The 15,902-nt window shown below is 46.7% G+C and overlaps 1 protein-coding gene across 1 annotated transcript in view; it reads left to right on the top strand.

Annotated features, from left to right (window-relative positions):
* LOC120935514 (zinc finger protein 432-like) overlaps positions 1–15,393 on the top strand; it is a 66,327-nt gene extending 50,934 nt beyond the window's left edge. Inside the window, exons 4-7 of the mRNA XM_040347564.1 lie at positions 2,028–2,088; positions 11,609–11,815; positions 11,950–12,085; positions 13,972–15,393. Coding sequence (XP_040203498.1) covers positions 2,028–2,088; positions 11,609–11,815; positions 11,950–12,085; positions 13,972–15,104 — 1,537 coding nt within the window. The 3' untranslated portion in view covers positions 15,105–15,393. The remainder of the gene's footprint in view (positions 1–2,027; positions 2,089–11,608; positions 11,816–11,949; positions 12,086–13,971) is intronic.
* The last annotated feature ends 509 nt before the right edge of the window (positions 15,394–15,902 follow it).

Genomic DNA, 15,902 nt, shown 5'->3' with positions numbered 1-15,902 from the left:
AAATATAAAAAAAAGACAGTACAGTAACAATACAATTCAATACAAGAGGGTTAGGAGGGATTTGCTTACAATCTACAAATTCACTATATTAGCAAACATATTGAGACACCAAAGGTGTTCTATCGGGTTGAGGTCAGGACTCTGTGTAGGCCAGTCAAGTTCCTCCACCCCAAACTCGCTCTTTATGGACCTTGCTTTGTGCACTGGTCCAAATCATTTGGTGGAGGGGGGATTATGATGTTGGGTTGTTTTTCAGGGGTTGGGCTTGGCCCCTTGGTTCCAGTGAAGGGAACTCTTAAGGCTTCAACATACCAAGACATTTTGGACTATATCATGCTCCTAACTTTGTGGGAACAGTTTGGGGATGGCCCCTTCCTGTTCCAACATGACTGCGCACCAGTGCACAAAGCAAGGTTCATAAAGACATGGATGATTGAGTCTGGGGTGGAGGAACATGACTGGCCTGCACAGAATCCTGACCTCAACCTAACCGATAGAACACCTTTGGGATGAATTAGGGTGAAAACTGCAAGCCAGGCCTTTTCGTCCAACATCAGAGCTTGACCTTACAAATGCGCTTCTTGAAGAATGGTCAAACATTCCCATAGACACACTCCTAAACCTTGTGGACAGCCTTCCCAGAAGAGTTGAAGTTGTTATAGCGGCAAACGGTGGGCCAACTCAATATTGAACTCTACGTACTAATACTGGGATGCCATTAAAGTTCATGTGCGTGTAAAGACAGGTGTCCCAATACATTTGGTAATTTTGGCCCGGATTCACATACCTTGGCGCATAGTTCTGCCAACGTAGCGTATCGAATATACGCTATGCCGACGTAGCTCAGAGCGGCGAGCACAGTATTCACAAAGCACTTGCTCCCTAATCTACGCTGGGTTCCCTCGGCGTAACTCGTCATAATTGGCAGTGGGCGTGAGCCATGCTAAGGCGTGACCCCATGTAAATGATGGGCCGAGCGCCATCAAGATACGAATAATGAACGGCGTCCCATGGACGCTTCCCAGTGCGCATGCTCAGAATCACGTCGAAACAACTGCCTAAGTTACGTCGAATCACTGCCTATGACTTGAACGTAACCTATGACTAGCCCTATTCACGTACTACGTAAACAACGTAAAAAACTACGGCTGTGTTCCCTGGTGCAGCCATTTGCATTGATGCTGCTGACTTACACCTGCTTTATGAGGCTTAACTTTACGCCGGACGTACGACTTACGTAAACCACGTATATTAATGCGCCGGGCGCGGCGTATCTCACTCATTTGCATATTCAAATCATAAATCAATGGGAGCGCCCCTTGCGGCCAGCGTAAAAATGCACCCATGATACGACGGCGTAGGAAACTTACGTCGGTCGGATGAAGCCTATTTTCAGGCGTATCTTGCTTTCAGAGTCAGGTGCATAGATACGACGGCGCATATGTGCACTTACGCGGCGTATCTCTAGATACGTCGGCGTAAGTGCTACGTGAATCCGGGCCATAGTGTATAATATCAAAGGTGACTACATTAACTGTAATAAACTGTTGACATGTGGCCACGATTTTGAAGTTGGAAGAAAGGAGGTTCAACCTTAGATTGAGAAAAGGGTTCTTTTCTGTTAGAGCAGTGAAATGTGGAACGCCGTCCTCCAGGAAGTGATACTAGCTGAGAGTGTTAATAACTTTAGATGTCATCCTTAGGAAGCAGAATATCCAAGGCTATAGGAATTGTTAGGAAATAGAAATAACACATCAGTGGAACTGGATGAACTGTGTCTTTTTTCAACCTTAAATATGTAACTATATGTACCAATACAGAAATTAAATTTCTTTAGGAGCAGCTCTATTATTAATGCTTAAAGTGAAATATTAAAAATGCATAATTCCTTCAAATAACAGTTTTTGGAGATGCCTTAAAGTGGATGTAAACCCACTCTCATCAATAAACTACTGCCATTGTGCTGAACTATAAGGATATACATGTCCCCTGCATGTATCCTTACTTGTCAAATGTCTCCCTTTTAGCTGTTTGGAGCCCCCAAAAACTCCGGATTCAGTGGGCAGGTCTGTTATCGTCACTCAGTGGGTGGGGTCATGATGCCAGCAGACTCCCCGCCCACCTCTACACTCCCCTTGGCCAAAGCGTGCACAGGAGAGGCAGAGCGCATTCTGGGTAAAAGCAGAGCGCGCTCACGGCCTCCTGGCACTTCTGTACACACATGGATGTCCAGTGACAGTCGGGGATGATTGGTGCAGCAGGAGACAGCTGTGAGCACCAATCTCCCTGCATGGCTTTTCATCATCTGCTTCTCTCCCTTCTGCGGCTTTCACCTGAAAAGCCATGCAGGGAGATTGGTGCTTAAAGCTGTCTCCATGGGACTGACTGTCCCCCATGTCTTCCAACCTCCTCCGGCGCCCGTGTTCTCCTCCACCCCCCTTGCCTTCCTCCGTGTGTCCACATCCCCCGCTGTGTCTTCCTCCTCCACCCCTCCTCATCGCCCGCAGGCAAGGTTCTGCCAATGAAGGTCCCCCCGGCGGATAATGTCCCCCCTGTACTGCGCAGAGCCCCAAGACCACTGATGCCGACCACTGCCCTACTGACACCGACCACTGCCCTGCTGACACCGACCACTACTTCACCGACAACGCCCACTGCCCTACTGACACCGTCCACTGCTCCACTGACAACATCCATTGCTCCACTGACAACTTTCCACTGCTCCACTGACAACGTCCACTACTCCACTGACAACATCCACTGCTCCACTGACACCGACCACTGACAACATCCATTGCTCCACTGACAACATCCACTGCTCCACTGACACCGACCACTGCTCTACTGACACCTTCCACTGCCCCACTGACACCAACTACTGACCACTGACACGTCTACTGCCCCACTTATACCGTACACTGCCCCACTTATACCGTACACTGACCACTGCCCTACTGACACTGACCACTGACATACTGACACTGACCACTGCCATACTGACAACTACTACTGACACAACCACTGCCCCTTTCCCAAAAGCACTGTGAAAAATAGTACAAAAATAAATTGTAAAAAAATAGTTAAAAATAAATTGTAAAAATTAATAAAAATAAAAAAATCCACTGGTCCCCCCAAAAAAACTGACACAATCCTGCACATACTACCCACCACTGTACACTTTGCATTCCTCACCTGCCCATGCTACCCACCTCCATACACTCCACTCCTTTAATGCACATACTACCCACCTTCATACACTCCACACGCCTCTTCTGTACATACTACTCACCTCCATACGCTCTGCACTCCTCTCCTGCACATACTAGTCACCTCCATACACTCCACACCGCTCTCCTGCATATACTAGTTAGTGTAGGTAAATTTAGGCCTGGAAGTGGCTCAGGGTAGAAGCTGGGTGACTCACAGGCAGCATCACCAAGACCTCCCTCTTCTTTCCAGAGCTCTCTAGAAGGTTCTGGAAAGAGAGAAGGAGAGGGGATGTGGAGCTGCCTGGGGTATTCTGAGGAGCCCTAACCAATCCCCAAATTGGAATTGGCAGGAGGCAGGTATCTTTAAAGCGGAGGTTCACACAAAAAGTGAACATCCGCTTTTTGGATCCCTCCGGTGTCACATTTGGCACCTTTTAGGGGGGAGGGGGGTGCATATACCTGTCTGAGACAGATATTTGCACCACTTCCGGGTTCGGATCCCCATGGGGAATCCAGCCTGTCACGTCCGTCCCCCCCCCCGCTGTCTTCTGGGAAACACTGTTCCCAGGAGAGAGCGGGGACCAGTGACGGCGCGATCCTTGCGCATGCGCAGTAGGGAATTGGGCACAGAGGATGGCGGCGGAAGCAGCCGAGGACCGAACGATTGCTCAGCCTCAGCTGCTGACATCGCGGGGGCGCGCTGGACAGCTGCTGTATTTGTAGCCACTGGCTTTAAAAAAAAAAAAAAACGGCGGAACATCCGCTTTAAATTCCCAGTCCTGGAACCAGCAGGATGAGGACACGATGGGGGAGTAGCTGAAATCCCAGGACTGTCCTGCAGCATTGCAATTTGGCAGGAATGACAAGGCCATGTTCACACTTTGAAAACTTTCTTGGGACTGCAGTTTCTCTGAGCGTCACAAGATGGTGATTTTGGTGATATCCCTTCTACCCAGACAGGAAGTCTCTATGGAAGACAGGAAGTTCCAGGTGAGAGGTAAGTCGGGAGGAAGTAGATAGGAGACGTTGTTGGAAGTGGCAGCAGAGGAGGTAATAAGATCTTATTTTCTATTTACACTCAGTAACCCCGTCATGTCCGTCCTCTTCCTCCATAGTCACTGTGATGTATTTTATCTGCACTGCCTTAAGGTAAATGTACCAATGTAAAAACATTTTTCAAACGGTAAAGTGCTTGGTGATTTTTACCTACAGGTAAGCCTATAATGAGGCTTACCATACCTGTAGGTAAAAATAATATCTCCTAAACCTGCAAGGTTAATGAGATATTGACCCACCGTATTCTGCCGGAAGAAAGTGTTCCCGCGCGCATACGGCCACTCACAGCGCCAGAGCCAGCGATCCCAAAAGAAACGCCAAGGGAACATGACAGCTCCCTCAGCAGGTACCGGGCGCAATGCGGGAGCTTCGTTCTAAGGTAAGTATTTCATAATGTGCTAGTATGCGATGCTTACTGTAACGGTCAGGGGTTAACGCTGTTTACAATATTCCATTCCACCAACCCACGACAGCTTATCGACACTCCACAATCCAGCAGACGAACACGGCCCATATGGATTCCCTAGAAACGAGACACAGCTCTGTTCTCTGGTTCAAAACGGATAGATCCTTTAATGGTAAACTCAGGCTCTTTATATACAGTCAGCAACCAAATATGAACAATGACTCGACTCCACCCACAACATTATACAATGCTTCCTAACGAGCCTCCAATACACATCTTGGGTAGACTTTCTGGCACCCGGTCTGACACAATCCACATGAGCTAATTAGCTACAGCTGACAAGTCAGACATCATGACTCCGGCTCTTCTCACCTGCTATACAATACACATTTATCATCAACATAAATTCACACAATACAGTGTTAATTAGCATCACACAATGAAAGGTCTTTAGAAGCCAGACTAAGGTTAGTTTACATGACAGTAGCAGACTTAATTACCCTCTTAACAGTCTGTGTTCCCACATGAATGAGTCACTCTTCTATTGACCTGTTGGGTTCAGAATCAACAACCTGTAATTAGTTCTTCCAGACATTCTTGAATATATTGTGGATTACATTACTGCCCCATCTCATGTAGTCCAATATATCATTTCTCAGTCTAGTGGACATAGGATGACTTTAGATACAAGAGTCATCGGTGAAGCTGAAACAGGAGTACCCCACACCAGTGACGGCCCGTCCATAGGGACGCACGGGCGCCGCCCCCCCTCCCGCAGTCACAAAAAAAAACGGGCCCTTTAAGAACTTTTATTCGGCTAAAATGTCATTTTTACATTTTAACCGCAGTTCCGGCGGCCGTCTATATAGAGGGCGCTGCAGCGCCACCCCCTCTTGCAAATAACATACATTCGTGCATAATTGCACGGATGTATGTTATTGTTGGTTGCCAGCTGCCTGGTCTATTCAGATAACCGGACATAAGGGCGCCGGTTACCTGAATAACGGCAGCTGGTTGGCTGAGCGGAACTGCCTATCAAAGCCAGCGGCTCTCATAGGCTTTCCAAGTACAGCCCTCCGGCTCTCGGATGTCTATTCTCGGAACGAGGCCCCCTGCGTTCCTTGAAAAAGACTGACGGCCGTTTCAGCCAATCAGGTTCCTGGATTCTGGTTATCAGGAACCTGATTGGCTGAAGCGTCACCAAGCGGGACAAGACATCAAGGGAGGACATGGAAGCTTCAGGTAAGTTCATTTTACAGGGAAAGGGACGACAATGGGCACAGAGAGCGGCAAAGGGGACAGAGAGCGGCAAAGGGCACAGTGGCATCAATAAAAGGGCACAGACAGCACAGTGACAACAATGGGCACAGAGGCGACAAAGGGCACAGCACAGTGACAACAATGGGCACAGAGGCGACAAAGGGCACAGCACAGTGACAACAATGGGCACAGAGGCGACAATTAAAGGGCACAGCACAGTGGCAACAATAGGCACAGTGGTGACAATTAGCACAGTGGCTGCGTTTGATGGCATGGCACAGTGGTGACAATTAATGGCACAGCGGCTGCATTTAATAGCATGGCACAGTGGTGACAATTGATGGCACAGCGGCTGCGTTTAATGGCATGGCATAGTGGTGACAATTGATGGCACAGTGACTGCGTTTAATGGCATGGCACAGTGGTGACAATTGATGGCACAGCGGCTGCGTTTGATAGGCACAGTGAGGCTACCATTTTTTTCTTTTTTTTCATTTGCGCCCCCCCAAAAATTTTGAGCACCAGCCGCCACTGCCCCACACCCTGCAAGAGCCTCTGGGTCCCACGGGCCTTCCCGTTAAATGTTTTCCCTTTCGGCAGGAGACTAACACAGGAGGTGACCCCTGACGGGTTGACTCCGAAGTTAGTCCATAGTTCCATTCCTCCAATGCCTGGACAACCCATCAGCATTGCCATTTTGCTTACCAGGTCGGTAGCTGATGGTGAAGGTGAATAATGGAATTCAGTTCTGGAACAGTCACTTGCTTTGCTCTCTCAATGGCTCCCAAAACTTGTTGCTGATGCTCTTGGGAGAGATAAGGCACGACCTGGATGCAAATCCCATTTAACCTTTTGACAATTTACGCCTGTTTGTGCATTTCAATGTTCAAGCCACGGGACATCTCATAATACATGACGTAGTGTCGTTGCATCTCCGATTTCTCACTGGCCAACTTGTCACATTCCCATTTTAGACTGTGATATTGTGCCTGATCTAAGGTACATGTCGGGAAAGATAGTCTTACCTGGGTCTCAGCAGCAAGAGGGTTGGTTCCGGCAGCACAGGTCTGGGCACAGGTAGTCACTGAGTTGGCTTCAGCGGGGCACATCGGGGCGTAAGCAGAAACAAGGGGGGCCAAATCATTCCCCAGTAGTACATCCGCTGGCAAATCCTTCATCACCCCCACATTCACGTGTCCCGAACCAACCCCCCAATCCAGGTGAACAACGGGTAGCCGGAAGACGGTGCCTCCCGCTACTCCTACGGCTACAGTGTCTCTGGTGTGCTGGCTCTCTGGGATGAGGTTCTTCTGTAGCAGGGTCATGGTGGCGCCAGTATCACGTAGCCCATTGGCTACCTTTCCATTGACCCAGACAGTCTGCCTATGTTGCTGCCTGTTGTCCTGGTTAGCTGCTCTTATTGGATCTGCCTCGTGCAGGACGCCCCAATGTTCTTCCTTCTCAACGCAGTGGGCCGCAGGCATGGATGTGTGGGGGTTCCCCCTTTCTGGCTGTCTCCCTGACTGTGACTGCCTGGGTGAATTCAATGGACAGTCTAGCTTTTTGTGTCCTAGCTGTTTACACCCAAAACACTTGATGAGTTGTGAGTAGCCCTGGGAGTTGAACCTAGGCTGCTGAGGATAAGTGGCCGCTGGAGGTGGTGCTGTAGGACGGTCCGACTGGGGTTTGTAGGCAAAAGCCGGCGGGGGTGCCGCTGATCAATAATCCACCCGAGCTGTTATCTTGACCACAGAGTTATCCAGTTTGCGGGCGTCTGTATAGTTTGCGAGCTGCTTCAGACAAGAAGGGTTTTCGGTCCCGGACCCACTCTCTGACTTCCAGGGACAGTTTGTCAAAGAAGTGCTCCAGCAGGAACACCTGCAGCACCTCTTCCCCGGATTCTGCTTGGCATCCATCGACCCAGTGAGATGCACTACGGTGTAGGCGGCATGCCCACTCGGTATATGAGTCTCCAGTCTGCTTGCTCGTCTCTCGGAACTGCCTCTGGTGTGACGGCATACGTGGCCAAAAGTGCTTCTTTTACCAGTCCATAGTTCATAATATCCTCGTCTGGGATGGCCCTGAACGCTTCACTGGCCCGGCCGGACAATTTCCCAGACAAAATAGTAACCCATTCCTCTGTGGGCACCCGGTGTAGGGCACATTGCCGTTCAAAATCAGCAAGGTACCCATCAATCTCCCCTTCAGTTTTAATGAAATTCTTAAAAGCAGCAAAATGTATCTTTTTCCTTTCAGTTGGTGCTGCTGTGACTTCTGCTCCTGCAGAACGTCTTTGCCGTAGCCAATTTGCGTCCACAGCAGCTATAACTCGTCTATGATCTCCGATGGAGGGTTAGGACCATAGTGTGCCAGTCTTAGTTTAACAGCTCGATCAAAACTTGCCTCTTCGGGTGTCCTGTCTGTTACGCTGGGCCTTTCCGTTAAGTTGGGTCTTTCAGCTCCATCCATTTGGACTAGTTCTGTGATCATGTCCCTCTTCTTACGGTTGCTGGCCAGTCTGTCACGGTTCTCCAGTAAGTCCTTGAGGGTAGAGAGCTTTAGCCGTTCCTACTGTACCTTCATTGTCCTGTGTCCTCTTGTAGCTGTTCTTCTGGCGATGGGAATCATCCCACCGCTGCCACCAATTGTAACGATCAAGGGTTAACGCCGTTTACGATATTCCATTCCACCAACCCACGACAGCTTATCGACACTCCACAATCCAGTAGACAAACACGGCCCATATGGATTCTCCAGAAACGAGACACAGCTCTGTTCTCTGGTTCAAAACGGATAGATCCTTTAATGGTAAACACAGGCTCTTTATATACAGTCAGCAACCAAATATGAACAATGACTCAACTCCACCCGCAACATTATACAATGCTTCCTAACGAGCCTCCAATACACATCTTGGGTAGACTTTCTGGCACCCGGTCTGACACAATCCACATAAGCTAATTAGCTACAGCTGACAAGTCAGACATCATGACTCCGGCTCTTCTCACCTGCTATACAATACACATTTATCATCAATAGAAATTCACACAATACAGTGTTAATTAGCATCACACAATGAAAGGTCTTTGGAAGCCAGACTAAGGTTAGTTTACATTACAGTAGCAGACTTAATTACCCCCTTAACAGTCTGTGTTCCCACATGAATGAGTCACTCTTCTATTGACCTGTTGGGTTCAGAATCAACAACCTGTAACTAGTTCTTCCAGACATTCTTGAATATATTGTGGATTACATTACTGCCCCATCTCATGTAATCCAAGATATCATTCCTCAGTCATCCTATGCCCCTAGTGGACATAGGATGACTTTAGACACAAGAGTCATCGGTGAAGCTGAAACAGGAGTACCCCACACCCTGCAAGAGCCTCTGGGTCCCACGGGCCATCCCGTTACACTTACTAGCAAATTGTGCTATTGTCTTGCAGTTTTTTATTTTTTCAGTGGTTTACTACCACTTTTAGGAGCAGTGATTTTTTTGTATGCTTAAAATATAACATTAAAAATCTCCAATTCCTTTAAATATCATGCCTGGGGGTTGTCCTAATCCTGTCTGTGAAGGGACAGTTCTGTGATTTATAGAAAGTGCTTCAGCAGCGCTCACATTTACAAAGCAAATGACATTTCACTACCGGATTCTGTTTTGAAGGAAAAAAAAGCTCACAGACCCCTCCAACATTGGCTATTTTATAGGGGTCTGTGTTTGTTTGTTCGGCATCGATACCGATACTAGTATCGGAATCGGTGCAACCCAAATAATAGCAGTCCATATATTATCGGTCTCTCCACTGGGCATGTCTCCGTCCACAAAGAATGGGAAAACATGCAAGGAATGCCTAGACAGGGTCTTCAAATTATGGCGCTCCAGTTGTTCAGGAACTACAATTCCCTTCATGCCTAGTCATGTCTGTGAATGTTTTTCAATGCCTCATGGGATGTGTAGTTCTGCAACAGCTGGAGGGCCGTAGTTTGGAGATCCCTGGTAGAGGATCCCCACTAAAGGCCCACGTTATACAGGTTTAAATATTGGAATAGCCACCCAAAGGAAAGAGGACCACACAACAAAGGGGTATACAGATGTTTCTCTTACTACAAGCTGTGTGGGGTCCGCCAATTATATACTTGAGTGGTATGATGGCAACTCCTGGTGTTAGGAAAGCACAAGACCGGGAGCCATCATCATACCACTCGAGCATTGCATTGGTGAACAATTTAGTCCCAATGGCAGAGGAGAGTGGCAATGTGACACATTATGTGTGCAATGTGTGGTGGATGTTGCCAAATTGCTGTGGGAGGGTCTTAAAGAGGAATTGTTAAAACCCCAGAAGTGGCAGGGTTCAGGGGTGCATTATGCACAGGATTGTACTACGCACAGGCTCCAGGGGTGCATAACGCACAAGGTGCAGGGCTCAGGAGCGCATTATGCACAGGGCTCAGGAGTGCATTATGCGCAGGGCTCAGGAGTGCATTATGCACAGGGTTCAGGAGCACATTATGCACATGGTTTAAGAGCACATTATGCCAAGGGTGCAGGGTTCAGGAGCACATTATGCACAAGGTGCAGGTTTCAATAATGCATTACGCACAGGGTGACGAGTTAAGTTGTGTGGTTGCTTAGTTCTACCTGGATGGACCCATTAGTGGCATGTTAATCTATTTCATAACCAAAGGTGGTTGTATACAGCAAACAGACAAAGGACCAGGAGCTTTTTTTCTCAGAAAATAGGTGCAACTCAACCACGACCCCGTTCAGATTTCACAAACAGTAGAAGGGTCTTAAAGGGGCATTAAATACCAGGATTCCATTACACACAGAGTGCAGAGTTCAGGGGGTTACACACAGAGTGCAGAGTTCAGGGGGTTACACACATAGTGCAGAGCTGTCACTTGTAAACACGGAAACCAGACTTCTGTGTTTACAAGTGATTGTGGTGAGTAGGCACCAAAGGGTCCGAGCCAGAGGTGGTGGAACTGAGTTCCCCCAAGTTCCCCCTGAAAAAAAGCCCTGCAAAGGACTAACAATTTGTGTAACAATTACGCTCTTTCCCTTTTTTTATGAAGAGAATACCACCTAGGTCCTTCAAAGTGTTTCACAGAACCTGAGGTAGTTGGATATTTGGAGACCCACAAAATGCATCATGCTCCATTTGCTGGCTCTTCTTACTACTCTGTAAAACAAATTGCTCTTTTGCAGTATATTGTGAACTCATAACACATCATTGTGTATGTCAGGTTCCTATAAGGTGTCAGGAAGTCACTGTCTATTTCTCCATGGAGGAGTGGGAGTATTTAGAAGGACACAAGGATCTCTACAAGGACGTCATGATGGACAATCAGCCGCCCCTCACATCACCGGGTAAGAGGAGACTTTATTGTAAAGGAGAGAGCAGTACGGAGGCTCCACCTAGATCCCCCATCATCTGATAAACACATAGAAACAATGTATTCAGTCAGTGTGTGTGTTTCCTACAGATGGATCCAGTAATGGGAACCCACCAGAGAGATGTCCCCGTCCTCTGTATTCCCGGGATTCCACACAGGAAGGTCACACCATCCCCCACCATCATCAGGTAGATGAGGAACAATCACTGATAGTATCATTAGGATCTGTACATTATCTGCATTGTTACAATTGTCATTTTTATTCTATATTCAGAGTGGAAACCTTGGGAATTATAATATTGTTGTTAAAGAGTATAAAGAGGAGGATGAGGAGAATGGTGTGATGGAGGAACGTTCTGAAGGACACAAGGATCTATACAAGGACATTAAGATGGAGTCACCTAATAATAGAAGCCCACCAGAGAGATGTCCCCGTCCTCTGTATTCCATACAGGAAGGTCACACCATCCCTCACCATCATCAGGTAGGTGGAGTTGAGGGTTGGGAACATAAAGTGATTGATGGCTCTGACATGTGGAGATGATATTTTCTATGTGATCTCACATCATAAATACTTCTATGTTACAGATGTTATTTTCTTCCATTCTGTTGGTTTAGGGTGAAGATCTGATGATCATGAAAGTTGAGGGTGAAGTAGAAGAGACGTATGTGAGGGATGATCAGCAATATACGGAGGAGGCTGGAATAACGAGGACATACAAAGAGGAGGACACTCCTACAGAGATCAGCACAGGTGAGCCATAATATATCCTTCTGTTATCTCTGCTCTGTTACTGCACACTGATTGGTCCAGAGTAGAGCGGGAGATGAGTGATATCTTCTCCCCCTTCTCTGTGCTGCAGATTATGATTAAACCTTTTATTTTTAAAAAAGCATACAATATAATAGGGGGTGTACCATCGTCCTAGTTTTATGATATAAGTTGAGGAGTCCCAGGGGTTCCCCATAAACCCGGAGTCTCCAATGAAAAAATGTGGGCAGGGAGGACTATACCGGTACTCTATGTAAAGGTTCAGAAACCTAAGTAACTCATTTAAAGTAAGTTTAAGAAAATGTTTATTCACATATAGACATTAAGACAAAAATAAATAAAAATTACATCACATTAAAACCATTACATACAAAACAAACTTGACCACAATCAGGTCACCGGTTGTGCAATCCCCATTTTGTTACAGACGGGGTAGGGTATCGGTGAGACAATTGGGATCGTGAGACCAAAAGTCTCGAGTTTCGCTTTCGCTTCGTCAGGAGACGGTCTGGAGGCACAAAGTTCCTTGGCCCCAGGGAGAGAGTTCCAGTTGAAACGTGAAGAGGTAGGTCACACGTGAACCAAGACCAAAGTCTAATCAAACAGACCTGCGTGCTCCGGAGCCAAGTCCCAGGACATACAGGCATTACCACGCAACAAAGCTTGCTCTCTGGTTATCCCCATGGTTTGGTGATTGCTATTTCACCAGTTTCCTGTATTGGACACTCATCCATAGTGCCATTACTGAGAGCATCCACACAGTCTGTTCATAGGACTTTTATGTCCTGGGACTCATACATACAAAAAATCCCCTAAATATTTTATGCCCGCCCGGGCACGCAGGTCTGTTTGATTAGACTTTGGTCTTGGTTCACGTGTGACCTACCTCTTCACGTTTCAACTGGAACTCTCTCCCTGGGGCCAAGGAACTTTGTGCCTCCAGACCGTCTCCTGACGAAGCGAAAGCGAAACTAGTCGAGACTCGAGACTTTTGGTCTCACGATCCCAATTGTCTCACCGATACCCTACCCCGTCTGTAACAAAATGGGGATTGCACAACCGGTGACCTGATTGTGGTCAAGTTTGTTTTGTATGTAATGGTTTTAATGTGATGTAATTTTTATTTATTTTTGTCTTAATGTCTATATGTGAATAAACATTTTCTTAAACTTACTTTAAATGAGTTACTTAGGTTTCTGAACCTTTACATAGAGTACCGGTATAGTCCTCCCTGCCCACATTTTTTCATTGAAGACTCCGGGTTTATGGGGAACCCCTGGGACTCCTCAACTTATATCTGTGCTGCAGATATAATTTATGAATATTCTGGGGTTCAGGTGGCTGTATTAGGATTAGCACTGTGCAAATATGATCATAACGTTTGTGCCTTTCCCTCTTCTTAGAGCAGATTTATAGCTGGATTTTAACATAAACTCTATTCATGGTCTTGCCAGGATGAAAAGTAAATATTAACAACAAAACTGAACACCACACATATCTTTAGAGAAGTAAATACTGCTTCAAGCTCCCTCCGGTGCTGCATATCACCGAAAGTCCAGTCCTATTGTGAATTGTTCTTTAATAATCTGAACCTCTATATTATCAGAGATCACATGACCCAGTGCCTAGATTTGTGGTTGTGTGGATGCACCCCCCAGTCCCCATTGGTTCCTGCTCTTCTGACAAAGCTGTGTATATGTAGAAGTGATCCGAGAGGAGGAACAAAAGCCCTTTTGGCTGAGGAGGGGAATATTCCCAGCTGGTGAGGGCATCTAAAGATGATGTCTGCTCAGTAAAACCTACCTAATACAGATAGGATCTTCATTGAAAACTTGTGAAAATATTGATCATGTTTTTATATTTTCCAGGACACGCCATCAAGAAACCTTCAAAGGATCATCTCACTTTATCTCCAGGTTGTAAAATGGAAGATGAGGACATCACAAGAGATTGTGCAGGAGAAAAGACAATGAGCTCAGCTATGGATGAACTTCACAGTGTGGATACACCATCAAATCCCTCTGACTCTGAGCAACCTCATACTGCGAGAAATGGTGTTGGAATTCAGGGGGAGGAGGAATTTTCCTGTCCTGAATGTGGGGAAAGTTTCAGCTCTGAATTAAGTCTTACTGTACATCAGAGGGTTCACATGGGTGAGATGCCTTATTCCTGTTCTGAGTGCGCAAAATGTTTTCTTAATGAATCAGAACTTGTCATACATTGCAGATCTCACACAGCAGAGAAGTCGTATTCCTGCCCAAAATGTGGAAAATGTTTTACACGGAAATCACAACTTAATAGACATCACAGATCTCACACGGGGGAGAAGCCGTATTGCTGCACTGAGTGTGGGAAATGTTTTTTACAGAGTTCAGACCTTGTTAGACATCAGAGATCTCACACAGGGGATAAGCCATTTTCCTGCCCTGAGTGTGGGAAATGTTTTTCACAAATATCAATCCTTTATAGACATCAGGGATCTCACCCAGGGGATAAGCCATACTCCTGCCCTGAGTGTAGTAGATGTTTTTCACGGAAATTAGATCTTATTAAACATCAGAGAATGCACACGGGAGAGAAGCCAAATCCTTGTTCTGAGTGCGGGAAATGTTTTACACAGAAATCAAAACTTGTTAGACATCAGAGGATTCACACAGGAGAGAGGCCATACTCCTGCCCTGAGTGCGGGAAATGTTTTGCACAGAAATCAGACCTTGTTATTCATCAGAGATTGCACACTGGAGAGAAGCCGTATTCCTGTCCTGAGTGCAGAAAAAGTTTTTCGTGGTTTTCCTCTCTTTACAAACATCAGAAGGCTCACACGGGGGAGAAGCCATTTTCCTGTCCAGAATGCGGGAAATGTTTTTCACAGAAATCACACCTCGTTATGCATCAGGAATTGCACACAAAAAAAGAGCTGTATACCTGTTCTGAGTGCGGAAAATGTTTTTCACGGAAATCAGGCCTTATTATACATCAGAGGACTCACAGAGGGATTTAAAAATGAATGCATGTACCTAGGTTCAGTTTATGAGAGGTTTGCCAAACTGCTCCTAAGTTCTGAATCTTTGATAAGTGTGTGGTGTGGATTAAAAAAAACAAAAAAAACAAAACGTATTTACTAAAATAATTAAAAAAAATATTGAAACCTGAGATACGTCTACTGTGGGTGTCCTCTATGACATCGCTGACAAAACATGATCAGTGATGTCACGCTGAATACCCCTTTGTATGTTTTCTGTTGCTAGTCATGAAGCCATTATTTATGTTGAGTATCCACTGGGAGCACGCTTGTTTTTTTTTGTTTTTTAATTCTTTTTATTTTTTTTTAAGTGTATTTTGTGCGTGTACTCGAGAGAGGAGCCGGACTGCAGGAGTTGGGAGTAGGCAGGCCTCCCCCAGAGGCATTCTGCCACCTTTCTCCATGCCCCGGGTGGCAATGGTGGGTGTGTGAGGGGGTCCTCCCACACAGCCCGCCCTACCTGCTCCGCTTTGAAGCCCAACGGGGCAGAGGGACTCCTATAAGGGAGTGAGAGGATTTGCCCGCTCAACCAGCCCCGTTAGTCCTTCGCCTCTCTTTTTTAGAGACCGCGTGGTCAAAGTGCGTGCATGTTAACCCAGTGTGGTGGTTTTTGTGGGAGGGGAGTGGGCGTACTAAGCGCAGGCTTACCTCGCATAGCACACCCACCGGGAGCCGGGCTGAGACCACCAAACTCAATTCACATGTAGCCGAGACCGGGATCCGAACCCCTAGCTGCAGAGGTGAATGGCTTGTCAGCGCAGTGCCAATCGCGTTGAG

The sequence above is a fragment of the Rana temporaria genome, chromosome 4 (assembly GCF_905171775.1).
Source record: "Rana temporaria chromosome 4, aRanTem1.1, whole genome shotgun sequence".
Lineage (NCBI taxonomy): Eukaryota > Metazoa > Chordata > Amphibia > Anura > Ranidae > Rana > Rana temporaria.
This window is presented reverse-complemented; position numbering and strand designations above follow the sequence as displayed.